General features: G+C 41.1%; 1 protein-coding gene across 2 annotated transcripts in view; it reads left to right on the forward strand.

Annotated features, from left to right (window-relative positions):
- Positions 1 to 4,467, forward strand: part of ABCD3 (ATP binding cassette subfamily D member 3) — a 74,720-nt gene extending 70,253 nt beyond the window's left edge. For both annotated transcript variants that reach the window (XM_043575618.1, XM_043575620.1), the window contains 2 exons: positions 978 to 1,034; positions 2,999 to 4,467. In XM_043575618.1, the coding sequence (XP_043431553.1) occupies positions 978 to 1,034; positions 2,999 to 3,076 (135 nt within the window). In that variant the 3' untranslated portion in view covers positions 3,077 to 4,467. The remainder of the gene's footprint in view (positions 1 to 977; positions 1,035 to 2,998) is intronic.
- Positions 4,468 to 23,592: the final 19,125 nt, after the last annotated feature.

The raw sequence follows: 23,592 nt of genomic DNA on the forward strand, positions 1-23,592 counted from the left end.
ACTCTTGATTTTAGCTCAGGTCATGATCCCAGGGTCGTGGGATTGAGCCTCCCCCCGCCCCACTCCCGTGTTGGTCTCCGAGCTGGATGTGGAGCCTGCTTAAGATATTCTCTCTCTCTTGCTCTCGTTCTCTCTCTCTCTCTCCCTCACTCCCTCTCTCCTTCCCTCCCTCTCTCCTTCCCTCCCTCTCTCCCTCCCCTTCTACCTCTCCCCCACTCATGCTCACGCTTGCTCTGTTCTCTTGCTCCTTCTCTCTCAAACAAAATTAAAAACAAAATAAAAAAATGAAAACCAATAACCTTTTAAAACTACAAGATTTTTCATTATTTTGCAGCAAGCTCAACTGGGTAGCCAAACCTTGCCTGAACTAACAAAAGATATTTAAACTCTTAGACGTCTCAATGTCAGTGTTCTTACATCCTGCCACAGAAACATTCATGTGTTTAATTACAGAATTCTTTCCCAGAACCCTCCGGTGATGATACTGCTACTTTTCCAAAATCTGAATTCCAAGACCTATTCCAAAACAGAGGTTCCAATAAAGGATTATGATCCTGTATTTGAAAAACAGATGTACTGTAGACAACACTATATTATATAGATTTAATTTTCCTGATTTTGACCTTTTGCCATTTTTACTGTTCTTGTACCCTTTTCATATATTTTTCGCAGTAAAATAGGAAATGTGTTGGGATGTATATTTTCTGCTCCATACAAAATAGTATACTTAATGCTAGTACCTGTTGTTTTTTTATTTTTAAAGACTTTATTGATACTTGTTTGTTTTTGTTATGTGGTCAATGGTCAGTACTTTGCGTTACCTTGAACATCAGCGTCCATTGTAATTTTTTCTCTTTCACATTGATTTTTAACTATAACTTCTGAACACAGTCATTTTAATAGCTTAAAAATATATACTACTTTAATTTGTGATTCTGTGTTATTGATGTAAACCTAAATCATTTTCTTTCTATTAGGTCGGCATCACCCTCTTTACTGTGTCACATAGAAAGTCTCTTTGGAAACACCATGAGGTTTGTATTTCTTAACATTGAATGGTATAGGGGAATTTTATCTTATTTAAATATGTGCATTCAGGTGGTTATATGCTTTTAGATTTCTTGGTGTATGTTCCCTTTTAAATACATACCTTGAAGTACAAAAGGTGATTCTATTTCAGGTATATAAAATAAAATCGGTTTTTCTTAAATATTATTGTAGTTGTCAGTTTTGAAAGTTCTAATACATATAAACAAGCCTTCGTTGTATTTGAGAGATACTAGAAAACCACTTGTGGTTCTCTGTTTTTATAAATGACTGTTGCATAATAACTGACTAAAATTTACACACCCTTATCACAGCTATTGCTAAGTAAAGTTTTTCTCACTACCCAGTATTGGCAGGAGGGGAAAGAGTCTCGAGGATTAGATGGCAGAAGGTTTAGGGACATTTTTAGTGAGATCATGGCTACAAAGGGGAAACTGAATAATGTCGGCTATGTTTACCATTGCACTGTAACAAAATAGAATCATTAAGTAGTCGCTATAATTTACACAGAGATTGCGTGAGGTTTGCACTGGTACAATACCCTATTTATTCTGGTGCTTAAGCAGAGCCATTCTCGGTGTGGCAGTTCTTTTCAGCTCTTGATGTAAGGTGATCACACCCCAAACTAAACCCTGTTGATTCATTTTCCCTCCCTCCCTACTTTCTTTTTCTCTTTCTTCCTTCTTTTTCTTCCTAAATGATACGTTTTAGGTAGAAGAACGGGTTTGAGAAAAATTAGAACAATGGTATAGGGTATCTTGTGCCTTAAAATACATACCTCATGGAGCAGCGTTTTCACCAAGTACTGGGCTACATAAATGTCCTTGAGGGATACAGAGTACTGTCTTTACCCCCAAGAACCTTATGGTTTATGTGATTGTGTACAAATGATCAAATGAAGAGCATGGGATTTAAAGTCAGAAAACCTGGGTTTAAGCACCACTGTTTCTGGCATCAGTTGCTTCCGTCATTAATAAAGTTTCTTATCCTTGCCTTCCTGTCTCCTAGATTACCATGAGGATCAGAGAGACAGCCTCTATGAAAGTGTTTTGTGAAAAATAATGGAATTCTGTATAGCTGCTTGACTTTTAAAGATTCTTTTTATGATCTTATGACATAATTTGACCATTTTTTCATGAATGAAGTGAGAAAGTGAATAACAAAGCAGTTTAAAAAATGTCCAGGCCTTTGTGTTTTCTCAGGGGTTCGTAAACATTACAGCCAGAGGGCTGTGAGAGGACTTGGGCTTGATTTCCCCTCTTTTTCTGGTGGTGCACACAAGCAAAACATCAAGAAGTGATTATGTGAAGGAGGGGTGACACGTTACGATGTCAGAGTCCACAATAGCTAAGAAATAACAACATAGAAGACGGAAAAACAAGTCCTTTCTGTAAATAAAAAGCCACTAAATAAAACAGAAGCCTTTGTAACTGCCGTCCTAAGTGTCTTCAGTGGATAGGGTATATAGGAACTCTGTATAGCTCTTTTCCTCCTCTGCTAAGACCAAGAACTAACAAAAGCCTTAAGTTAGAGGTCCCACACTGATCCAGGAAACCAGATAAAGGAAGTATTCAAGACTGCCCTGTTGATCAGTGTGTTTTTACACAACCAAGATCAGATCCTTGTTTTTGTGGAGTTACAGAAGCATTCTGATTTGTAGGAGGCTTATACATTTGGTTCCTTCAAGATAATAAGGAATTCTGGTATTTTAGTTCTCATAAAGGAAAGTACTATATCCACTCCAAGCAGAATTATATTGTTGCTATTTTTAAAAAAGATAAGACGTCTTCATTTAGTCTTATTACCTTTCTGTGTATAAAACTTTTGACGGTTTTAGTAAAGCTTAAAGTAATTCCCAATCGTACTCTTGCATAATAACCTCTACATAAATTGCTGACAAAAAGGAAATTCTCTTAGTCATTGATTTTTCTCCCCTGCTTCTTTCCTACAGTACTACCTGCATATGGATGGGAGAGGCAATTATGAATTCAAACAGATAACAGAAGATACAGTTGAGTTTGGCTCTTAGAATCCAGAGAGCTGTACTGCTTCAATGAATTCATTACAGAACACACTTAGAAATATACAGTACATTGTAAAATAAAGTTGAGCTTGTTTGTTTTTAAACAAAGCAACAAATTAGCTATGAAATGATTGAGAACAAGTTGTTACAATTAATATTATATAGGAGATTGCTAATTGTGTATATGTTGGTTTAATTATTAATATGTACTAAGAATGTCCTTATTCTTGTGGTTAAAAACCTGCCTAAATTAAATTGGGCTTAAATCAGTGTAACCTGATTCATCCTGGGATGTAAACCATTTGAAGTCAGCTAATTTGACTTTGATGGCTCTATCTTTTCCTTCAGTGAAGAACCCTATTAAAAACTGGGGTCATCATTTATCCTGTTCTAACAAGATAGTTTTGAGTTTCATTTTCTTGTGCTCCATGATAGTGGGAAACAAATCAGTGTATTATCAAAATGTACAACATCAATGCATAATAGCATTTATTACACGGTGGCAGATTTCTTTAGCTGCCACCACTACACTCATTCCTTGTATATGTGTCTTGGGGTACATTTGACTCCAGGAAAGCCATTTGAATTTTCTTTGGCTAAATCATAAATGTGCCCCTCTCAATCTGCAGTATTGAGTTGTTTTGAGGGTTCTTTGTGGTGATATAACAAAAATTTATGTGCAGTCTTGCTTACAAGGGGTGGTTACTATGTTTCACACCTGATCTTCCCAATGTTTGGGATATTAAAACACAAAGTCCTTATATATCAAGCTCAAGGTCTTTAAGAGTGTTAGATTTTTAAAAAGAATCGGATGGATTTGTGTATGGTAGAAACCCATTCATTAGAAGTATGGTGGTTACACGGCATTAAACTCCGGATGAGCCATAGGAATGCACTACAGGAAGTAATGCACTGAGTATGCAATGTTATCACTGTCTTTGACCGTGATTTTATGTTGGAGAAATATGTTATAAATGATTATGCACATGGGTGAATTATGTTTCTTAGGCACTGGTTTATCTCTGTGAATCTTGAATAGCTTTTTTATATTTGGGTTATTATGTTGAACTATCCTAAGAGAAATTGATTTCAGCTCACCAAACCACATTAACGACTTGTATTATTTGCACAGGGAAAACTGAAACTGAATATTATCAATAAGCTAGATATGAAATCAGTTTTATCAAACTAGGGTTTAGAAAGGGGCGTTTTATATTCTTATTTCTGTATAACCGATTTTGGTTTTTTGCAGAATTAACTATGAGAATCACCGGCTACCAAAGTAAAACTTGATGTACTGATTCCATAATACATAACTTTCAGTTTTTACCACTCTCTTTGGCAAACTTGTATACTTACTTATTTTCTGTTCAGTAAAAAGAATCAGATATCCTGTACAACCTTTGCTTGTTCTTTTTATTCTCCTATCTAAAAACTGGGTAGTTCGTACATAGTTCATATAATCTTGACTTGAAAAACACAAAAATAAATTGACATTCAGAAATCTCTTTTAGCACCCAATGTCTCTTTTAAAAAAGTTTTGTTAAATTTGATTTTAACAGAATGAATTTCTCTTTTAGAAAAACCACCATAACACCTTCAGTGTATCAGGGCACCTGGCTGGCTCAGTTAGTAGAGCATGTGACTCTTGATCCTCGGGGTTGTGAGTTTGAACCCCACGTTGGATGTAGAGATTACTTAAAAAAAAAAAAGTTAAACTACAAACTTTAGTGTACCTCAAAAATGCTGCCACATAACCAGGAGACCTTAAAAGATATCAGTCCTGGGAAAGATTTTAAGTTACGGAGGAAATTTTAGATTTTCAGATTTCAAGATTACCCTAAACCTACTAATAGCTGCCTCCTAATCCCTTCTGTAATGGATGTTTACCATCAAAAAAACCATTGTTTTTTTTTTTAAATTTTGTCTTCCTTTTAAAATTTAACAAACATTTTAAAGCGCCTCACCATTTGAGGCATGGAGGAATATCCTTCTCCTGGAGAATCACCATTACATTAACGTAATGATGGTTCTGAGAAGATCTACAATAAAGAAACCAAACATTCCTAAAACATGATTGAACAGGGAACATCTTTTTCATCATAGTTCCTCGTAACATCGACTATAGGCTGCACTGGGAAATAGCAGTTTAATCTGAAAAATAAGCCAAAGGATAAGTTTTATCCAGGAGCAACATACTATTGCGTACCAAGCGTATCACTCTGTTCTAACACCAAGCTTCTAGTTTTCATACAACAGAAAATAGGGATGTAAACAACTAAGGTTGTTTGCTATGCATTAATGGAATAAACATGTATCTAGGGTTTGCCTCTGCAGGGCAGGAAAAACGTTACCTTCCCCTTCTTTGGGTTTTTGGCCGGGCCTGAGAATTAAGTTGACACAAGACGGACAAACAGGAAAGAAACATTTATTTAATACAAGTTTTCGGTGGTACAGAAGCCCTCATAAGGAGATGACCCAAAGACGTGGCATAACCTAAAGGCTTTGATACTGGGTTGAACAAAGAGGGGCAGCTGTGGAAAAGCAGATAAGTTATGTGAGGAAGCCAAGAAAAAAGGTTTTGTATAGAATTCTCTCAGTCTCAACATCCTGCCCTTGAATGAGGATGGTACTTTCCTTCTGGTTGAGGGAGGACATCTTCAGAATGGGGAGGACAAGTATTAGCTTGTTTTCAGAAAGAAAAAGGGCAGAGTCAAAGTGCCCTTCTTGTACCTGTTTTTTTTTTTTTTCTGTGTCTTTAGATCGGAACTGTCGTTATGCCGAAGTAAGCATGTCTTGGAGCGGCATATTTTGCCACCCTTCACCTTTTTCCTCCTCTCCTAATGATTAGCATTTGACTTAAAACTGTAGTGATACTATAGGTTGTATCATTTCCTTATGTAATTTTCACACTTTTAAAATTGGTGTTTAAAAGTGTAGTTTGCCTAAGGGTGGAGTGAATTGTCTTCTGTCAGATGGACTTGAGCATTGTTAGTTGTAGGAAACTTTACATTTTTACCTACACCAGTCATTTTTCCTTTGCAAGTCATTGAAATCTTCTGACCTATAAACATGCATGTCACTTGGAAAAAATCTACCAAAAATTACTGAAAAACAGTCCCCTCCTCACCCCTAGAGGCAACCATTTTTAATTGTTTTGTGGTAATTCTTATTTTTAAAATAATATGCTCTACAACTACTTCTAGATTTGTCAATTTTAAAACACTTCCTATTGCCCACTTTGTCACTGGCCCTGAACTCAGGACTGACCTCCTGAACTCAAACTCCTAGAAGCTTCTGCCTCAGTCATACTTTTTGAAAACTAACTTAAATGCTGGAACAGAAAAAAGAAAAATCTGAAGAAGACACTTTAGCAGATGAATCAAAAAATGCTTCAGCCTCATTATAATGGTAAAATCCCCTGAATGTTCATCCCAAACCCTACTAACAGGAGCCTGTCTTCTCTTGTTCAGGGGGTCACTGCTTTGGAAATTACACCCTGTGATCTCATTGTTTGTGCACATGAGGACCTTGTGAGGCAACTCCCATCTGGTGCAGTCTGTCTATAGGTCACCAAGAAGCGGACCAACTTTGGTCCCGTAACAGATTTGGTGACCCAGATGACACTCTCGTCCTTCTGAGGTTCTATATTTCAGTTCCCTGGTTTCCCATGGGCAGAGCAGTGGGTACTGCCCAGGCTATTGGGGCCAAGTGAGGATTCCTTGGGGGGACTCTCCCTTGTTGGTGCCTGTGTTACCCTACAGCATAGAGACGAGGCTGGACCCAAAAGTCAAAGCCACCTGCAAGGTTTTAACAGGTGTTACAGGTCTAGCTGAAGGGAGGTACCTTATAAAGAGGGAGGCTACGCTTACATAAAGTTCCCGCTCCAATCCAATCCGGTAATAAGAGAAAAAAAAGCCACCTCATCCTGATTGGTTGGAAGGGCCGTGTCCCTACTGGTCGATATTGGCAGGCAATTCAGGTTGGCACTTTTGGGAGCGAGAGTCTTCTGTATTAAGCCAGACTTGTATATGGGGACACGTCGTGGTCACAGTCTCCTTCTGCTCTGTAACAGAAGCAGTTTAACAATAACAGCCCCAGGTGCATAAGGTTTTTCACTTGGAGCCTGTTCCATAGTCCCTAACTGTCTCAACCTGTGTTGCTGGAGCAGCCTCACTGCCCCATTGGGAGACCCAGCAGCTACACTGAGCCTTCTGCTCAGAAGATCCTTCCACGGAGGTAAGTGGTGCTGATCCCACAGCACAGCTAGAAGAGTTACTCTTCGAGTTGTCTCACAAAATGTGGGTAATCGGCAAAAAAAACCCAAAAAAACCAAAAAACAACTTGTTAGTCAAGCCTACTTTGTTCAAGTCAAGCTGGGGGATTGAATGCTCCTTTAAATCCAGCCTAATCATCCCTGGGTTGGAGGATTGCAGCAGCCGGCTGTTTAGAGACTCGGAAGCACCGGCCCAGCAAAGCGGGAACAATCTATTGAGGGCTCATTTAGGGCCTGGATACCTGGTTGGTCTATTTGTCTCAGATACCTGACATTGTTGTGTTGTTTAAAAACCCATCAGTCTTCCCAGAGAGGCTGTGAGATTGTGTAAAAATGCATACAAATTGGGACCCTGAGGCCCAAGGTAGTCAAGTGGTCCTTAATGAGAGAGACACACAGAGAGTGTGAGTGGAGGAGGGGTTAGAGAGAGAGACAGAATCTGAAGCAGGCTCTAGGCTCTGAGGTGTCAGCACAGAGTCCGACGCGGGGCTTGAACCCACAAACTGTGAGATCGTGACCTGAGCTGAAGTCAGACAATTAACCGACTGAGCCACCCAGGCACCCCTAAATGTTTATTTTTGAGAGAAGACAGAGTGCAGCGAGCAGGGGAGGGACAAAGAGAGGGAGACAGAATCCTAAGCAGGCTTCAGGCTCCAAGCTGTCAGTCCAGAGCCCGTCTTGTGGCTTGAACTCAAGGACCATGAGACCGTGACCTGAGCTGAAGTTGGCCGCTTAACCTACCGAACCACCCAGGTGCCCCTTAATACCTATTGCATATCTCACAGTGCTCCAGATATCTGCAGAAAACTTCAAAAATTGGCCATAGGTCCCAACACTAACTCCACTCAGTGGACAGAGACAGCTTTTAGGGTATTCAATAACTGATATGTGACAGAGGGTGAAGAAGAAGACAAGAAAATGAAGACAGACTGCCGTTGTGGCAGTGGCTCCAGTCTGCATGAGGTAACTCAGGGGAAGAAAGGAAGGCCCCATGGGTGAGTGTCCCTAGTCCCAATCGTGGGACCAAGATACCAAAGACAAGATAGGGTTACAGTCAGTGTGCCTATTGTAAGCACGTGGAGCGCTGGGAATGGGATTGCCCATACTGCCCCGGGGAAGGAGAGGGGATGGGCAAAACCAAATCATTCCAGGTGCCCCTCAAAGAAAATCAGATCCTCATCTCCCACGAGGAGCACCTGTGGCCCTAGTAGAAGAGCCAGTTGGCTTTTTCCTTGATACTGGGGCTGCCTTCTCTCTGCGGATCACCCAGGACGATAGCCTTTCCAGTAAAAATATAAAAAGAGTCTCGGGAAAAAGAGACCAAAAGATTTCTGGAGCTTTTGACCTATGAAACAGGGCCCAAATTACTAAAGCACCCCTGTTCAAACCTGGCCCGCGGCTTCCATAGACTTACTTGTCATCAAGGATAAGTACAAATCTTAATAAGGTTTTTGTGTCTAAGTGTGCTATGTTTGACCTCCGGATGGCTGTTAAAAGTAACTTGTAAAAGAACTCCATTTGATTTAAAGGCAAGTGCTTGTAAGAATTGAGCATTGTTGGGGTGCCTGGGTGGCTCAGTCGTTTAAGTGACCTGCTCTCTATTTTGGTTCAGGTCATGATCTCACGGTTTGTGAGATCGAGCCTTGTGTTGGGCTCTGTGTGCTGGCAGCGAGGAGCCTGCTTGGGATTCTCTCCCTCTCGCCTGATTGTTCTTCTCTCTCAAAAATAAACAAATAAACTTAAAAAAATTGGGCACTCTAGAACTCCAAAATATAAACTAATGCAAATGCTTTTCAAGTTCACATGATCTGTGATAATCTCTTGTAAATTAAAATCCAAGTTTGTTGAGCATCAGCATATCTTTTGGAGTTATCAACATCAAACTTATTAATCAACTTTTATTCTACCTGAATTTATGGTGCATCTGTAGCACTTGGTCAATAAAAATGGCTTCAAGTGATGGTTGATTTTTGTCTGCGAAATCGTTAAGAACAAGTAGGTTGAATAGATAAAAAGGCCTGTAGGTAAACTTGTGAGTGGCTTCCAAAATCTGTGGTAACCAAAACTTTAAATCTTTGCTCGATTAGATGATAAACTGGGTTGAACTCACTGGATATATAAGTTGGATAAAATATGGAAACGTTGATCACTAAAAATAAGCTTATTCACTTTTGTCCTATTACAGAGAAACTAACAATAACTTGGGTCTGTTAGTAATCATATTTTATGCTTTATTAAAAATGGTATTGTGAAAAGTAATGTTTTTAGGAATGATGAAATATATCCAGAAATTTGCTGACCTAAATGGTTCTGGTGTAACAGCTCACAATTGCTTTACTACTTAGTTTTTACTAGAAATTAGAGTCTCTAAGCATTTAGAATTCTAATAATTGTAACTAAGACTACTGGAAATAATATGGGAAATAACTCTGTATGCCAGGAAAGTAAGATATGTGTTTTTGGTAAGAAAGGTATGAGGAATGGAAATACATCTTTGTTGAGGAGAAAGAAAGTAACTTGTCCTAAAATGAGACTGGTTGTATAGGAGAGGGAAAATTCAGAATAAAATCTGAAGTTAAAAAGAAAATTGTAGAAAGCCTGCGAAAAAGAAATCTCTGGAAAGGAGTTTTATGTGTGATCAGGACTGAGATGGGAATGAATGAGTTTTATTTATTTATTTATTTATTTATTTATTTATTTATTTATTTATTTATAACTCTACCATTTAATCACTTATTTATTCAGTCACTACCATTGAAGACTCTGTGGGCCGGTTACTGAGCATTCCTGGATTTATTCAATATTAATTCATTCAATATACATTATTTTAGTGCTTACCACATGCTCTTTACTATTCCAGACTCCTTACTGTATTCTCTCCCTAGGACTATAATCTTGGGAGGTTCTGAAGATGGTCAGCCATGGGAAACTGTGCATGGCCATGGAGTCCAAATTGAACTTTTTAAAAAATATAATTTATTCAAATTAGTTTCCATACAACACCCGCTGCTCATCCCAACTGCCCTCCTCAATGCCCATCACCCACTTTCCCCTCTCCCCCACCCCCACCAACCCTCAGTTTGTTCTCAGCATCCAAGAGTCTCTTAAGGTTTGCCTTCCTCCCTCTCTATAACTTTTTTTCCCCCTTCTCTTCCCCCACGGTCTTCTGTTAAGTTTCTCAAGATCGACATATGAGTGAAAACATAGGGTATCTGTCTTTCTCTGACTGACTTATTTCACTTAGCATAATACCCTCCAGTTCCATCCACATTGCTGCAAATGGCCAGATTTCATTCTTTCTCATTGCCAAGTAGTATTCCATTGTGTATATAAATCATATCTTTTTTATCCATTAGTCAGTTGATGGACGTTTAGGCTCTTTCCAAACTTTGGCTATTATTGAGAGTGCTGCTATAAACATTGGGGTACACGTACCCCTATGCATCAGCACTCCTGTATCCCTTGGGTAAATTCCTAGCAGTGCTATCTCTGGGTCATAGGGTAGTTCTATTTTTAATTTTTTGAGGAACCTCCACACTGTTTTCCAGAGTGGCTGCACCAGTTTGCATTCCCACCAACAGTGCAAGAGGGTTCCCGTTTCTCCACATCCTCACCAGCATCTATAGTTTCCTGATTTGTTCATTTTAGTCACTCGGACTGGCGTGAGGTGGTATCTCAGTATGGTTTTGATTTGTATTTCCCTGATGATGAGTGACGTTGAGCATCTTTTCATGTGTCTGTTAGCCATCTGGATGTCTTCTTTGGAAAAGTATGTATTCATGTCTTCTGCCCATTTCTTCACTGGATTATTTGTTTTTCAGATGTGGAGTTTGGTGAGCTCTTTATAGATTTTGGATACTAGCCCTTTGTCCGATATGTCATTTGCAAATACCTTTTCCCATGAAATGAGTGAGTTTTAAAAGTACACTGGTATAGGGGCACCTGGCCTAGCTCAGTCAGAGGAGAGTGTGACTCTTGATCTTGGCTTGGGGTCATGGGTTTGAGCCCCACATTGGGCGTAGAGATTACTAAAAAAATAGAATAAACTTAAAAATATATACTGGCATAGGTTGGAATTTGATTTACTCTTGATAAAAAATTGTAAACAAAGTTTTTTCTTGGGGCGCCTGGGTGGCTCAGTTGGTTGAGCATCTGACTCTTGATTTCAGCTCAGGTCATGATCATGGGATTGAGGCCTGCATTGGACTCTGCATTGAGCGTGGAACTTGCTTAAGATTCTCTCTTTCCCTTTGCCCCTCTCCCTTCTCGTGTTCTCTCTCTCTCTCTCTCAAATCAATCAATCAATAAATAAGTAAAGATTTTTCTTTATCTACCCAGGAAAAACAGTTCCTATGCTTTGTTTTTATCAGGTCTTTGATTATTTAAGAAAACAGAATCCTCTTAATAACCTCCTGTTGAATCTCTTATTACCAACTTGAGCAAAAGTTTCATAATGATCTGTGATCCCACTTAGACATGGGCTTTAAAACCTTCCAATATTTTTTTCACAAACTTCCCCAAATTCAAAATCTAAATGAAGTCTTTGACTAATTAGGTTTGTTTATTTGGTTTGGGAAGCATTATCAACTAAGCGATGATAAACCTTCTTATCTTGTATGGGTAAGGTTAACTTGTATGGGTAAATGCTATGGCTGTTCTAGAAATTAAATGAAATCCCTCAAGTTCTAGTAGGTCCTGGTATAATGTCATCACTTGTAATTCTGATTATTGAGGTGTTGTATATCACAAAAATACTATAGCCAGCAAGGGATATATAAGGTATTGAAAGGAAAGGCCCAAATTTTGAAGGAAGCTGTAAAATACTTGGGGTTTATGATGTCTGAGGGACAGTGAGGTCTTCCTCAAGAAAGGAAAATAGTATTATGTCAGCTGGCCCACCAAGGACCCACAGTTGTGTGGGTTTTTGGGAATGGCTGGTTTTGCCGCATCTGGATTCCTAATTTTGCCAATTGCAAAACCCCTTTAGGATAATCTTTAAAAAAATTTTTTTTAATGTTTATTTTTGACAGAGAGAGAGACAGAGCATGAGCAGGGGAGGGGCAGAGAGAGAGGGAGACACAGAATCCAAAGCAGGCTCCAGGCTCTGAGCTGTCAGCACAGAGCCTGATGTGGGGCTTGAACCCACAGACCGTGGGATCATGACCTGAGCCAAAGTTGGACACTCAACCGACTGAGCCACCCAGACGCCCCCCTTTAGGATAATCTTAAAAAGACTTGAGACAGACCTGTTTGAGTGGGATTCAAGCATATGATCAGGTTTGCTCTAGTCACAAAGGTCTCAAAAGTGAACTTGTGTTCAATGCAGAAGAAGTATAGGTATTTGTTTCCATTTTAGATGGGGGGGGGGGAGGACAGACAGTCCTCACTGTGAAGATAATATATATTTTTTAGTGTTTTTTTATTTATTTGGGGGGGGGGTGGAGAGAGAGAGAGTGATCATGAGCAGGGGAGGGGCAGAGAGAGAGAGAGAGAGAGAGAGAGAGAGAGAGAGAGAATCCCAAGCAGGCTCTGTGCTGTCAGCACAGAGTCTGATGTGGGGCTCGATCTCACAAACTGTGGGATCATGACCTGAGCTGAAATCAAGAGTCGGATGCTTAACTGACTGAGCCGCCCAGGTATCCCAAAGATAATATTTAAAAAGATGTAAAGGAAGTGAGGGAGCTGGCCATATGGACATCGGGGGAAGAACATTTTAAACAGAAGGAAGTGGTAAATGTGAAGGTCATGAGGCGGCCATGCCTGGCCTGTTAAAGTGTGATAGGCAGCCTCCCTATTCTCACCCCCTGGTGTTCATGCCTTTGTATAATTGGCTCTCACACTGAGTTAGTGCTGGCCCAGTATGATGAAAGAGCACAACAGAAGTGACCATGTATGACTTCTTTTTTTTTTTAATTTTTTTTTAACATTTATTTATTTTCTTGAGACAGAGAGAGCATCTGAGCTGTCAGCACAGAGCCCGACACAGGGCCCGAACTCACGGACTGTGAGATCATGACCTGAGCTGAAGTCGGACACTTAACCAACTGAGCCACCCAGGCGCCCCAACCATGTGTGATTTCTGAGGCCAAGTCAGCAAAGGCATTGTGGCTTTGCCTCGATTGCTTGGATCGCTCACCCTGGGGGAAACCAACTGCTGTGATGTTGAGAACACCCAGGCAGCGTGAGGAAAGGTCCCAGGCTATAGGCAGTGCTGATGTGCCAGCGTGTAAGTGGGCCATCACTGAAGCAGGTCTAATCCCAGCTCCAGTCTAGCCTTCAGGCAGCCATAGCTCCAGATAATATCTTGAGTGCAGGCCTCTTGAATACCCTGATTGAGAAATGCTTCTGATCCCTTCCTGAAGTCTTGACCAAAGGAAAACATGACTTTTGATGTTTTCTTTTCATTAAAAAAAATTTGTTTTAAGTTTATTTATTTATTTTGAGAGAGAGAGAGAGAGAGAGAGAGAGAGTATACAAGTGAGGAAGGGTCAGAGAGAGGGAGAGAAAGAGAGTCCCAAGCAGACTCTGCACCATCAGCACAGAGCCTGATGTGGGGCTTGATCTCACAATCTGTGAGATCATGACCTGAGCCGAAACTGAGAGGCAGACGCTAACCTAAACTGAGCCACCCACGTGCCCTGCTTTTATTGTTTTTAACTGCCAGACTTGGGGATGCTTTGTTATGCAGCACTGGATTACTAACGCCTGATGAAACATTAAAGAGGCAAAAGTAATAAGACAGTGGGTCAAGGGTTCAGAGAAGCAATGGGGGCCTAGATTATGTGGGACTTTTTGGTCACAGAAAGCACTTTGACTTTCGTGTCTGATGGGAAGTCATTGGGGTGACATGATATGACTTAGGTTTGAATAGGCTCCCTCAGGCTGCTGTGTTGAGGCATGGACTGCACACACAGGGGTAGAGGCAGAGGAGTGGGTGAGGAGGTCCTCACAATAATCGCCTAAGAGGCCGAGAGGACCTGAGGACTGGGGCAGGGTGGTGGTAGTGAGTGTGGTGAGCAGTGGTAAAATTCTGGATGTATTTTGAAGGTAGAACTGATAAGACTTGCTGAAAATAAGTTAAAAGCCTGGACAGAATATAAAAAAGCAACCTCTTAAAAACATCCTAGAGCCAGCATATAGTGAAGAATTACCTAGCCGAGATCACGGAAATGCCTAGAGCTCAGAAGGATAAGCTAGAGATGCTCTGTCCTGGAAGTAATTGCAGAGCCCAGAGCAGGAAGCTGAGAGCTAGAGTGAGTCTTTGAATTGGCCTCATAAGGGTCAGTCAGCTGCTGCCGAGAATGGGAACCACTGCACGCTCCGAGCAGCTATCCTGGAAAGACAGGACAGGCTAAAAAACCCTGAAAAAGATCCTGGCTAGTTTGTGCCAAGAAACACAGGAAAATTGGTTGAGACTATTATTACCAATATCCCTTTCTAGGATAAGGGCTGCCTCAAGAGGTAAACTAAAACTTAGCTTATTCAAGATGACTTTTGGGAAGGGCGCCTGGGTGACTCAGTGGGTTGAGAGTCCAACTCTTGATTTTGGCTCGGGTCATGATCTCACGGTTCATGAGATCGAGCCCCATGTCAGGCCCTGCGTTGACCGTGTAGAGCCTTCTTGGGATTTTCTCTCTCTGTCTCTCTCTGCCCCTCCTCCACTTTCTCTCTCTTTCACTCTCTTTCTTTCTCTCTCTGCTCCTCCCTCAAAATAAATAAATAAACTAAAAAAAAAAAAATGATGTATGGGAGGCCCTTTCCTACAAACTCTACTCCTCCTCACTGCCAGACCCAGAGGGTTCTCTGGCTATTAAGCATATAATTAACCTTTGACAAGTGGTGGAGACACTCAACGAGTATGGAAGTTTTACCTCCCCCTACCTACTGAAATTGGACTTCACCCAATGGACCTGGGGAGAAGGTGTACCTCAAAAGTTGGAAAAATGGGTTCCTGCAGGACCAGTTACGCCCAATTAGACAGGTCTCCACCTAGTAGTATTAGCCACACATTCTTCCTTAATATTAGAGGGAGGGGCTCAGTTGGGTAGCTCAGTTGGTTAAGTGTCTGACTTTGGCTCAGTTCATGATCTCACGGTTCGTGAGTTTGAGCCCCGCGTTGGGCTCTGTGCTGACAGCTCAGAGCCTGGAGCCTGCTTCACATTCTGTGTCTCCCTCTCTCTCTGCCCCTCCCCTGCTTGCTCTTTCTCTCTCCCTCTCTCTCTCAAACATAAAAATAGACATTTAAAAAAAAATAAAATAAAATTAGAGGGAGTCATGGCCTGGATCCACCACTCCAGAGTGAAAAAGACACTGGCACCAGCAACTCAGGAGGAGGTGCTCCCAAAACAAATGACCACAAGTACAGGTATGAGTCACTTACAGGCCTGTAACTTCTGCTCTTCTGCATCCACGAGGTAAGTGAAGCTCCCACGGATAGAGGTTCTCAGGTTTGAACTCTGAGAGTTTCAATCTGAACGATACTGGCTCTGCTGATGTGGTTTCTTCAGTCTTGTCTCACCCCTTGAGTGGGTGAAATCATTTTCTCTGCGACTGTTCAATAACGAGTGCCACAGATCATAGTTAACACAGTAAATGGATAGTTTTCTGGTTCTCTTTGTCCACTGGGTTCTAGAAACTGGGTGCGATGTTTTAGCCTTACGATCTCAAAATGAATGCTTTTCCTGATGTTAGTTTTTGTCACAGTCGTTCTAGGGATATCTAAAACTATCAACACAGCAGGGCACTCTTGGGAATTAAATTCTCTGGTGAATTTAAGTAAGAGATACTAGACTGGCTGTGGACTCCCTGTTAGTGGGAGGAAGGTCTGTGCAGTAATTAATACTTCATGTAGTACCTGGATTAATACCTCAGCTGTAGTAGAAGTAAATATTAAGAAAATCTTTGATCAGGCAGCTTGCCTACCTACCTTCAACCAAAGAGGAGGACCCTCCAGAATGTGCAGAATGGCACTACCCACCCAGGATCACATGGTTCCTCTCTTCTCTCTTCTCTGGGGTCACTAATAATCCTGCTATTCTCATCAGTTTTTGGACCCTGCATACCCAACTCTTGGGTAGTTTGGGGTCAAGCGTATGGAGGCTGCAAAACTGCAGATGGTACTAACACAAGGGTGTGAACAGCTAGAGGTTAAACCCAGTGACACACAAGCATGTCTCAGACTAGCCGGGAAAACAGTTCTGCTCCTCTACTAACCCCTGTGACGTCACACACGTCAGGCAGGAAGTAGCTGCGGGAGATGGCCCTTTGGCCTGTGCCCCTTAAGGATGAGGAACAGAGTAAAACTAGAGGAGGGGTTTTGTCACCAGCCTGACCTCCTGAACTCAGGAACCTCCTAGAAGCTTCTGCCTGTCCATCTTACCTTTTAGAAACTAACGAACGGCTGGAACAGAAAAAGAAACATTTGAGGGAAACACCTGAGCAGATGAATCAGAAAGCGCCAGAAAGTGTCTCGGCCTCCTTATAATGTTACGTTGACCCTCTGAATCTTCATCCCAAGTGCTTATAAAAGGAGCCTGCTCTGCCTTGTTCAGGGGGTCATGGCTTGGGGAATCAGCATTCCCTGTGGTCTCCTTTCTTGTACAAATAACACGACCTTGTGAGGCAATTGCACATGGAACTGGTGTCTGTAGCTCACGCAGGAGTGGCACCCCCTTTGGTCTGCCACATCCTCCACTGAGAGTTAAATCATTTAAACCATTTAAATTCACTTAAAATGAATTTTAAACACTCTATTGAAGCATAATACATAGGCAGCAAAGTCCATCAATCTTAAGCTCCATGAGTTTTTGGAAAGTGTGCATACTCATTATCACCCTCCAAATCAAGAACATTTTTACATCTCAAAGGTCACCCTCCTGTTGCCTTCTAATTCTCAGCCCCTAAGAGCCGCTATTCTCAGTTCTGTCACATAAATTACTTGGTCTGTTTTTGAACTTCATATATAGTAGATACCCTTCTGTGTACGACTTCTGTTCCTCAACCTTGTGAAACTGATCCATTGTAGATGTGGCAAGAGGTCCCTCATTTTTATTGCTTTATAATATTTAATCATATGAATAGACCATACTTTATTCATCTTCCCATTGGTGGGCATTGGGTTTTCTGTTTGGGGCTATTACAAATAGCCCTAATAAACATTCTTATGCACATCTTTTGGTGCCCGTGTGTGTGCAATTTTGGAGTGGAATGTGTTCAGCTTTGTTATGTTTTGCAGACTGTTCTCTGAAGTAGTTGTACCATTTTTACACTCCCACCATTAAGTATATGAGAATTCCAGTTTCCCCAGTCCTTGCCAATATTTGATATTGCTAGTGGGTTTTTTTTTTTACTTTTTTCTTTTCATTTACGTATTTTTAGCCATCAGCAGCAAATCTTGTGGTTTCATTCTGCATTTCCCTGATCGGTAATGAGGCTGAACTTCCGTTGCGTGTTTATTGCCCATTTGGATATCCTCTTTTTTGAAGTGGCCATATAAATCTTTGGGCCAGCTTTTATAAATTGTCCTAGTGATATTACAGATTTTTATATATTCTGGGTATAAGTCCCTTATTACATAAATGTTCTAAGATCAGACAACGCAGACTTTAGGACAATGAGCATTTCTCAAAAAATAGACAAACAAAAAACCACATAAATGCTTAAGCACAATTAACCAACTTGACCTAACTGGCCTATGTAAACGGCAACTGTAGATTTCTTCCAATCCTTGAATATGATAGATCTGTCCATTTAAGACTTCTTTAATGTTTGTCAGTAACATTTGGTAGTTTTCTGTGTAGAGGTCTTATACATCTTCCATTAGCTTTGTTGCTAGACATCTGATGTTTGTCGTGTCCTGGTATAAATTGTATCTATTTAATACTCCTAACCATTGCTACTGAATAGAAATGCAGTTAATTTTTGTATATGGATCTTACTGACAGATTGTATTTTTCCAAGAATGGTTCCCCGAATATATATCCCATCCCACATACTCTTTACAGTGTGGAGAGGTGAAGTCTATATTGCCTCCTCTTGAACGTGGAAACGTTTGTAATTTGTTATGATAAGTTGGGAGATTTGGGCATCCATCCAGGAGACAGGATCAGGAGAGGCAGTAACACGCAAACCTTATTTGGGTGGCGCTTGAACACAATTGCCTGAGAGGGAAGTTCCTCCCAGTAGCAGGGTCAAAACCCATAAGAATTGACAGAACTAAGGAGAAATTAGTTCCAGAGATGGTGGTGTGGGACCAGCACCCATGAGGGGAACAGGACAAGGGGACCCCCCGGTGGGGGAGGGACGGGGGAAGGGAAAATCAAATGGACTCCTCTGTCTAGGTAATGCTGTTCAGCAGCAACCACTCCGAAGGGCAGCAGGAGTTTGGGTCTCTTACAGCTGTAGTATTGTCTCGTCTGTGGTTGGCAGATGTTCAAGGCAGTTTCATGGGCTATGTACAGTAAGTATGCTCTAATTGGCTAAAAATATGGGAGGTTTTTTTTTGTTGTTTTGGGTTTTTTTTTTTTTCACTATATTAAAGCAAATGGATGTGTGAAGATTTGAGTTTGGCACTGGTGGGCTTTGGGCTGATGGTCCTAGACTGCTGTGAAGAAAGAAACAGCAGGCCATTATAGGCTAATTTATAGGGACCATCTTGAGCCCATTTATAGAACACTTCTGCAACGAATAGAATGTAGCAGAAATTCCAGTTAAATCATTTTATGTTTTTTTAAAGTTTATTTTATTTTTGAGAGAGGTGGCGGGGGGGGGGGGGCAGGCAAGGAGAATCCCAAGCAGGCTCTGCACTATCAGCACAGAGCCCAATGTGGGGCTTGAACTCAGGAACCGCGAGACCATGATTTGAGCTGAAATCAAGAGTCGGAGGCTCAACTGACTGAGCCACCCAGGTGGCCCCCAGTTAAATCATTTTGAATTCATAATCAGCATTTGCTTTCTGATGAATGTATAATAGAGTTCATTGCAGAGCCAAGCAGAGAGCTGTGTTTGTTTCTTACTGTCTTTTCTCTCTAGTGTCCCATAGCCTTCTTTTTTTTTTTTAACCTTGCTCTATCTGCCGTAATTATCATAACAGATAATCTTTAATTACTTCCTGCTGTGCCACCATATCAATGTTTTATTACTTTCCAGAGGTGTTCTTCCTGGGGTCTTCTGGTTTCTCCTTCCCTCTGGTTCTGGAGACCGGCTGAGCTGCTAGCCTGACACTGGGCTCTCCTGCATTGAATCCCATGTCCTCCTCTACTTTGGGTTTACTCCTTTAGAGTGGAACATGTCCTGCTGTGGCTTTCTGGGACAGGGTGCATGGGAGGAAAATTCTTTGAAGTCTTTCATGTCTGAAAATATCCTTATTCTGTTATACTGGTGGGATGTTCGGCTGGAATGCTGAATTTAAGCTGAAGATCATTATCCCTTAAAATTTTTGTATATTCATCAGCCTCTTATATTTTTCTTAATATCCAGTTTGCTGTCGAGACTTTTTCTCCTATCCCCCCGCCCCAACACCCGTCCCGCTCCAGATACTCCCCTGCCATATCTGGCAAGTCCTAGTGTCTGAGTTTCTTCAGATCTCTTTGTCAAACACACTTTATTTTTGGTATTATCTGACGCCCAAGATACGGTTTTAATGATGCAAGCATTCCCCCTTCCTGGAGGACTTCTGCTACTCTCCCGTCTCCCTTTCCCCCTTTGCCTGATTAACTCTGTATCCTTTCCTGGAGATTTTACTTACTTACTTATTTATATTATATTTATATTTTGAGGGGGAGAGAGAGAGTGTGAGCGGGGACGAGGGGCAGAGAGAAAGGGAGAGCAAGAATCCCAAGCAGGCTCTGTGCTGTCAGCACAGAGCCCGATGCCGGACTCAAAATCACTAACTGTGAGATCATGACCTGAGCTGAAACCAAGAGTCAGAAACTTAACCGACTGAGCCACCCAGGCGTCGCTTTAGCTGAGATTTTTAAGTAGTTCTTCCAAGTCTAAGTTAGATGGCCCCCAAACACCCTATTCTTGATCCACATATTGTTATCAATTACCTATTATTCTGTTATCATTATTTGACATTTTACTCTACAAATATATGAGCTCTATAAGTGCTGGGATTGTGCCCGTTGTATTTTAATCAAATGCCTAATGCCTGGCACATAGTAGGTGCTTAGAATTAGAATAAATTAATGAATTCAAATGCATAATCATGGCTCTTTTTTTTCAAGGCAATTATGATTGAAAAAAGGAGCCAAGACAAGTAACGAATTATTTTGTACAACACTAAGGGTCCTGAGAAGGAGCGTAAGGGTGTAGAGGAGTAGTGGGGAGAGTGTTCTGGGAATCCAGGGGAGGAAAGCTTCTGGCTGACATCCAGGAGACATTATGAACTACCTTGAAGGGGGAGCTCGGTAGAAGCAAGGCACATGAATCAGTGGAATTGAGGCAGGAAAGCTTTCGGTCTTTAGACAGCTGCGGATGAGGCAGAGGTCCTCAAAGTACTGTCTTTGGAAAATGACAGAGTGCGTCTTTGGAAAATGTAATATTTGTAATATCATGGCTCTGCTTTTACTCTTGGCATGGGTTAATAACTTGCTGATATTTAATGTTAATGAACGGCATCCTCTCATCAAGTCTTTGCAGTTCTATCCGTTGGTGAGGTGTGTTTTCCTTCTCCACCCTATGTCCCCTAACCTGCTTTTGTGAAATCGGGAATAGTGGCCTCAGTCGTTGGGAAAGCACACAGAACAGAGCTTCTCAGACCTCGGTTAGGGTACACATCACCTGGAAACTGAAGATTCTGATCGAGTAGGTCTGGAGTGGGGCTTGAGAATTTCCATCTCTCACTAGATCTCAAAGCATGCTCAAGCCGCTGTCCCCCTGACTGCACTTGAGGTAGCAGGATCTGGGGTAGAGCTCTAGCTCTGGACCGCAGAGACCATCACAGGTAGAGTTGCAGCAGCTTGGAGAAGGTACTGTGGTTCCACGACTCTGGCCACTCCTGCACTTACAGGTGTTTGGTTTTACCACGACTCCCTTCTTTTTCTAACCCAGTCTACAAGCAGTCTGGTCGTGCTGTCGATCCTCTTCAGGACCTGTAGATGGCGCCACGATCTTAGTTATCAACCACTCTTCCATCTGCAGTTCTGGGAGGGAAAAGCATTTCCTGCCCCTCTGAATGTTCCGGTTCTCATTCTCTGGCTTGATACGTGCTTGGAGAACAAAAGTAACTTTGCAGATGAAGCATCGTCTTTTGGTGGTGTTTGAAAATCAAGCTGGAGAAAGAATTTTAGATCAGGAACCTTTTCCTTAAAGCGTTGTTTTAGAACCCTATTTAAAAGTTTATTTAATTTTGCGTGTTCAAGATGAATTGCAGTTTTTCGGTTTCAAAATTCTTGGGTTTTTTTTTTTTTTTTTTGTATTTTCATTTCCCCAGAGGAAGAGTGTTATTCTTAGTTGTTAATTATTGATGGTCTAATAACGTGTTATAATGTAATTTAGGCTAAAAGGAGCTGAAGAGCTTTAGGTCAATTAGTGCACGTGACGAAAGAGAAAACAGGCTTCCCAATTTCATTTAAGTTCTCTTGAAAGAGTTTCTGTTCCTTGCAACAGGAAAAATCCTAAGAGATTCCTACATGACAAATGTTATCCAAGGCAGTATAGTCTATAGTTGGAGAATCTTATCATGCTGTATGTGTTAATTTGATTGTGGCTCTACAGCAGGCTGCATTCTGACCTTTGCAAGGGCTAGGAATGCCCCCTTTGGGTCTATAGCTACTCTTACTGCAGTAAATAATAGATTAAGCCAGTGGTTCTCAAACTTGATTGGGCATTAGAATAACTTGGAGAGTTTCTTGTTACAACACAGATTGCTGACTCCTGTTCTTATCCCACTCACAAAAATTAACTCAGAGTGGATTACAAACTTAAATGTAAGATTTGAAACCATGAAACTCCTAGAAGAAAAAAGAGGAACGAAGCTCCTTCGTAATGAATTTTTGGAAATGACACCTAAAGCACAAGCAACAGAATTAAAACTAAACATGTGGGACTACATCAAAATATAAAGTTTCTCCACAGCAAAGGAAGTCATCAACAAAATGAAAAGACAACCTATGGAATGGGAAAAAATATTTGCAAACTATATATCTGACGAGGAATTAATATCCAAAATATATACAGTACTCATATAATGTAACATCAAAAACAAAAAACTAAAAGTAAAAAATGAGCAAAGGACCTGAATAGACATTTTCCCAAAGAAGACGTACAAATGGTCAACAGGTACATGAGAAGATGCTCAACATTGCCGGTCATTAGGGAAATGCGAATCAAAACCATGACGAGATATCACCTCACAGCTGTCAGAATGGCCATGGTCAAAAAGACAGGAGATAACAAAAGCTAGTGAGGATGTTGGTGAAAGGGAGCCCCTGTGCACTGTTGGTGGGAATGTAATTGGTGCAGCCACTGTGGAAACAGTATGGAGGATTCTCTAAAAATTAAAAATATAAATACCATACAATCCAGCGATTCCACTTCTGGGAATATATCTAAAGGAAATAAAAACACTAACTCGAAAAGATGCCTGTACCGCCCCATTCATAGCAGTATTATTCGCAACAGCCAAGACATGGAAACAACCTAAGTGTCCATCGATGGATGCGTGGATAAAGAAGTTGTTGTGCCATGCAATACTCTCCAGCCATAAAAAAGACAGCTAAGACAGTTCTACCGTTTGCAACAACATGGGTGTACCTTGAAGGCATTATGTTCAATGGAATAAGTCAGAGAAACACAGATACTGTATGATCTCACTCAGAGGTGGAGTCTAACAAGAACACCACCACCAGTATCACAGAAAGAGATCAGACTTGAAGTTACCAGAGTGAGGGTTGTTGGCCAGAAAGGGGAATTGGAGGGAGGTGGTCGAAAGCACAAAGGTCCAGTTAGAAGATAAAGCTGCACTAGGTCGGGCTGGAAAGTACAATAGACGACTAGCCAGTGCGGCTGTGAGATGAGCAGGAAAGCTGTTACGGGAGTCGGTCCTAAGAGTTGGCAGCACAAGGCGAATTTTTTTTTCTTTTTATCCTATCTGTGTGAGATGATAGATGTTAACTAAACGTGTTGTGATCATCATTTCACAATATGTGAAAATGAAACCATCATGCTGCGTACAGCATGTATACCTTAAACGTATACAGTGATGTATACCAATCATTTCTCAATAAAACTGTGAAAAAACCTG

This window comes from Prionailurus bengalensis, chromosome C1 (genome assembly GCF_016509475.1).
Source record: "Prionailurus bengalensis isolate Pbe53 chromosome C1, Fcat_Pben_1.1_paternal_pri, whole genome shotgun sequence".
NCBI lineage: Eukaryota > Metazoa > Chordata > Mammalia > Carnivora > Felidae > Prionailurus > Prionailurus bengalensis.